Here is a 4,732-nt window from a genome sequence, read left to right on the forward strand (position 1 = left end):
GCTCAAATACTTTTATGTCACTTTTCGTGACGTTTATTTCGTCATTTTTGTTGACCAAACTGTAAGTGAGAAGACTATATGAAACATGCAATAATACATGACATAAAAGCAATAAACTATATGTCTGGCCCTTGATGTGATTGTCATTTTCTAGTGTGGCCCTTAGGGAAGTAGAGTTTGACACCCCTGATCTACATTCTAAAGATCTTGAATCTTTTCCCCTGAATTCCTCTGCTTTAGAGGTCTGGATGAAGTTTTTCCTCAAACATTTTCAACTTATACGGAAGCTCAAAGCAAAACCGTCAGCTCTTGTGTCTTTTGATTGATTTTGTAAGCAATCGCACCACCTCTAGTCCAAACACACCTGAAGTCTTGACTCTAGTCCCTGAGATATAAGGCCAATATATGACTAAAAGCCTGCGTTTTGTCCTCTTTTCTCCACAGAGAGCGAAGGGAAGAAGTAGGGCCATGTGAGAGACCAAGTCTCACATGAGGAACGGCAGAATTTATCAGACATCAATTCCATGGTGTTTACTAAGCTTCGCCTCGCTCAGAGGCAGAGAACTAAAATTAAAAAGAACCCCTTTCATTTCTTACCACCTGTTTTATAACACGTCATCGAGGAGCAGACGGAGGGACAGGAAGCAGGATCAGCAGGAACTATCTGTACCAGTCCAGATCACTGACTTTTGAAGCTTTCAGTTTTGCAGGATTTTGACAGAAGCAGAGAGGCGCGTATAAGAAACTTAACATCCCAGAGCGCCACGCATCCGCCCAGCTGTAGCTGTGGCGTTCACCTTTATAAAAATGCACATTTATCGTAGTGTATTATGATGATGATATGACTGAATGTACTGAAGATGACTTACATTATCCCGATAGTGTTGATCTTTTCTTTTCTTTTTTTTACTATTGAGGAAACAGCATTAGGAAGCTAAAAAGTCTATTATTATCCTTATTATCCTTATCATTCTGATTATTGAAGTGGTCCTCCTCCCTCCATAGTGCTGACGCTACATTTGTATTACTAACCTGTACTTGAGCGTAACCATGTTGATTGTATTGTCTTTATGTGAGAGTAAACCTTCACATCGACCTGCCCAGTGCCATGTAGGAACCCAGTGGTGTATATATTCTGTACAGATTCATGGCGGAGCACTAACATGCTTTATTGTACTCTATGTTGATCTCCATCAGCCATGCAGGGGAGCAGCGGGCGGAGCATGGAAAACCCGCAGGACAAGAACCACTATTTCTTTATTAGCCGAGTTCAGATCAACGGCAGCAGTTTGTCCTGTTGGCACACGTTCTATGGTTCCACTGACGTAATGTACTGTATGTTGCACATATGACACATCCTATTTGGTTAGAGCTAAGGATAAGTGTGTCATTTAGTGAATGATAGCCCCAGTTTGTGCCTCGTGGACTCAGTTTTCTTTCAGGTCACTGTTGATCTCTACATCTGACACTGCTATGGTTAACGGTTGGTCATTTTTAGGAACGAGAACTACTTTGTGAGTGTTGGGAAAATTCAAAGTTTGGGTGAAAATCAACTATTTGGAAAACGTTTGTATTTGGCGAAACAAGCTCACCACAAGGTCCATTTCGCAGCTGTTCTGGAGCTTTCAATCGTACCCCATAATGCCATGAAACTGTAGTTGGACCACAAGGTCAATTCAGAGAATTGACTTTAATGAAAACACGGACAACAAGTGCTCAGAAGGATGGTAGTTTGAATATCAGCGATTCCACGCTAACTGGAAAAACTCCCTCTGCTGAGGAAGATGGTGTAATACGACTGAAAGCTCCAGATCAGCTGCTGAATGGACCTTGTGGTCAGATTATTTAGTAGACAGGAAATTAACAGTTTGTTATCCCAAATAACGATGACAATTCAGTGTACACCAGAGAAAATATAGAATTAAAGGGGAACAGGATTGACTTCAAAAAGTGCCGTTGGGTTTTGAATAAAACAGTGACTTATTTCTTAATATATCACTTGAAAATAATCAACAATCAGCAGTGATTTGCAATGGAAAAATGATGCTTAAATGAGAGGTACAACCTGGGGTTAGGTGAATGAAATATCGATGACAGATGCCAGTGAGTGCATGCTAGTTTATTTGAACATGAAAGCCATAATTGAGCCAATCATAATTTAAGTCGCAGCACCTCTGAAAGACAATTCCAGTGTTAAAATGAGATTTTGCTCATTTTCACCATTCTTTTATTATAACTTCTACGGCCGACACTATACTCAAAACTGAATAGAATTTGGTTTGTTTGCTCAGGTACAATACGTAGTGAGTTTATGACCAAAAATAAGCTTCAGGGTTTGCCAGTAAAAAAAAAAAAAATTACTTTGTATACGTCTTGTTTTTAGGAAATTACAAGTTGTGTAAATAAAAGCATTTGCTTGCAGTGCCATAGTCAACAGCAGTTTGAGAACCGCTAAATTCAGTTTCAGTTTTGAGTATTGAGCAACGGCTCCAAATGAATGCTACATCTAAGATGACAGAAAAATAGAAAATATAATTGAACACGAGGAAAGCTGGAAAACCATTCACAGTACAGCGATAGAAAAACACTGGAATTGTCTTTTAAGTAAAATGAGATGCCAGTAGGGCTGTACTTTTTGTCAGGAGTCCCACAATCCTTCGCTCCGCCCCTGCTCCCATGCCTTCTACAAGCTAACTAGCTCACTGCAGAGCCTCTGATAGACAGAATGGTCAGGTTTTGTCATTGGTGCCAAAACTGCTGCCACACCTCTAGAACAAAGAACTGTCAAAGTGTTAGCAACAACAATTGGGCCAATTCAGGTGCTTACCCAATGGAAAAACAACATACATGTTAGCCTGGTGGTTGTAATTCAGAGTTATCAGGAATTTACTATGATAGTCCCATTTTGGTTTAAAGAGTTAGAGAAGTATGAACAAAGTAGTATCAATTTGGCTGCAAATATCCAAATAATAATTGAAAGGAGGCTGATTAAAATCAAACTGCTACAAATATATGACACAATAAAAATTGCTAATTTAGGCTTCAATTTATTTGTATCATTGTGACGACATGGCTAACATTAAGGTTAGCTATCTTTAAATAATGTGAGAACATGTTTACCCATTTTGCCAACAAAGCTTAAAGAGAAAACTTGCCACCTTTTACGTGGATGTCCAATCAGTGTTGATGAAGAAGGTCTCCAGCACACTTCTGTCCAAGTGAGGAGTAAAAGACAGCATCCGACAAAAACTGCCCACTCTGACATTTATTGCAGCAGAAGGATTCCGTTTGTGTTGGCATCGGAGAGCAATTTTAACAAAGTCACCAGCAGTAGTTGTTTGCCTTCGGCAGCTCAGGTTCTGGAGAGTCCCCCGACGGCCATATCCTCCCCGCTGCATTTCTTCTGCCGCATACTCTGGCTCGAAGAAACACAGCTGAAGTCAGCCAAAACATTGTAACATCTATTCTCGTCCATAACATACTCTGCACTCATTTTGGGATGCCATTTTCACAGTTCGCAATACAAGCGAAGAGAACTGGAAGTTCTGTTTTTGAGTAGCATCTAGGGCATGCCCCCTGGCTACCTGGAGGAGCAATCTAAGCTGAAATAGCCTGTAGTTCTTCCTTGCCTTCCGTCGTCACTGTCACGTCACTGGATGCAGGAAGAACAACAGATTTTGCAGGTGAGAACTCAGCTTCCTCTGTCAATATAGCACTCACTGTGAAATGTATTGCTTCCAACGGCTTGATTTACCATCAAAACTGATTGGACACCCACACAAAAAAAATTCCCTTTATTGCAGCTAAATACAATGTTCATGTCATGTGGGTGGAAGTATTTACTAGTACAAGTTGGAAAACTCCCAATCCCAATGGCCCGACCTTGTCTATCAGCGGCTCTGTCTCACTCAAATACAACACCTTACCTGCATAGTATCAGTGATCATTCTATTACTTGAATATAGTGCTATGAACTCTGTTTACAAAATGCTGTCATCTTTTGGGAGACACAGTGTTGTCTTATAAAGGCTGCTTGGTATATGTTCAGTTCATCCACCCGGTGTATCCTGTTAATTACACACTGCAATCGTATAAACATGGAACCTGCTGTTGCTTTTTTATACTGTATATGCCTTAATTCATATGTTTGGCAATCATGATTAAAGGATGTTTATATATATTCTTTTGTCTGTGGAGTTTTCACTGTATAAGACTAAAGAAAATAAAATATTTGGTTTTGTACATAAACCAGAATTCATTTACAAAAACAACCATAATATTACTACATGGAGTAATATATAGAGATTCCAATAAGGCAAAATGTATTTTTGTTGACCTTATAATGAACAAAAGGAGACATATTGTGGTACAATATTATTCCTTTATCAATTGCAGTTAGTTATTGGTGTCCTCTCTTTGAATTTAAAAATGTGTACATCATATATTTTTTTTAGTGTTGAATTACTTATATTATGACTGTCAATCAAACGATTTAGCAAGTTAATTAACGAAGGCATAAGAGTTTAGTATGGGTGGATTACTATTAATCATTATTATTATGATGACTAATTTTCCCTTTTGGTATGATAATGATTACTTGGACTGTAGTTGTAGTAGAGTAGAAGTAACGTGGTGTGCAGTGCCCTGCACTTCCACCTCCGACCAGCAGGGCGGCGCTGAATACGCTAGCGTCTTTGTCACCACTTCCGGTTTCAAAACAAAATGGGTGGCG

The 4,732-nt window shown here is 39.3% G+C and overlaps 1 protein-coding gene across 1 annotated transcript in view; it reads left to right on the plus strand.

The window, feature by feature from the left end:
• Window positions 1-4,180, plus strand: part of znf608 (zinc finger protein 608) — a 58,822-nt gene extending 54,642 nt beyond the window's left edge. Inside the window, exon 10 of the mRNA XM_039803886.1 lies at window positions 445-4,180. Within this exon, the coding sequence (XP_039659820.1) occupies window positions 445-464 (20 nt within the window). The 3' untranslated portion in view covers window positions 465-4,180. The remainder of the gene's footprint in view (window positions 1-444) is intronic.
• The last annotated feature ends 552 nt before the right edge of the window (window positions 4,181-4,732 follow it).

The sequence above is a fragment of the Perca fluviatilis genome, chromosome 6, assembly GCF_010015445.1.
Source record: "Perca fluviatilis chromosome 6, GENO_Pfluv_1.0, whole genome shotgun sequence".
Classification (NCBI taxonomy): domain Eukaryota; kingdom Metazoa; phylum Chordata; class Actinopteri; order Perciformes; family Percidae; genus Perca; species Perca fluviatilis.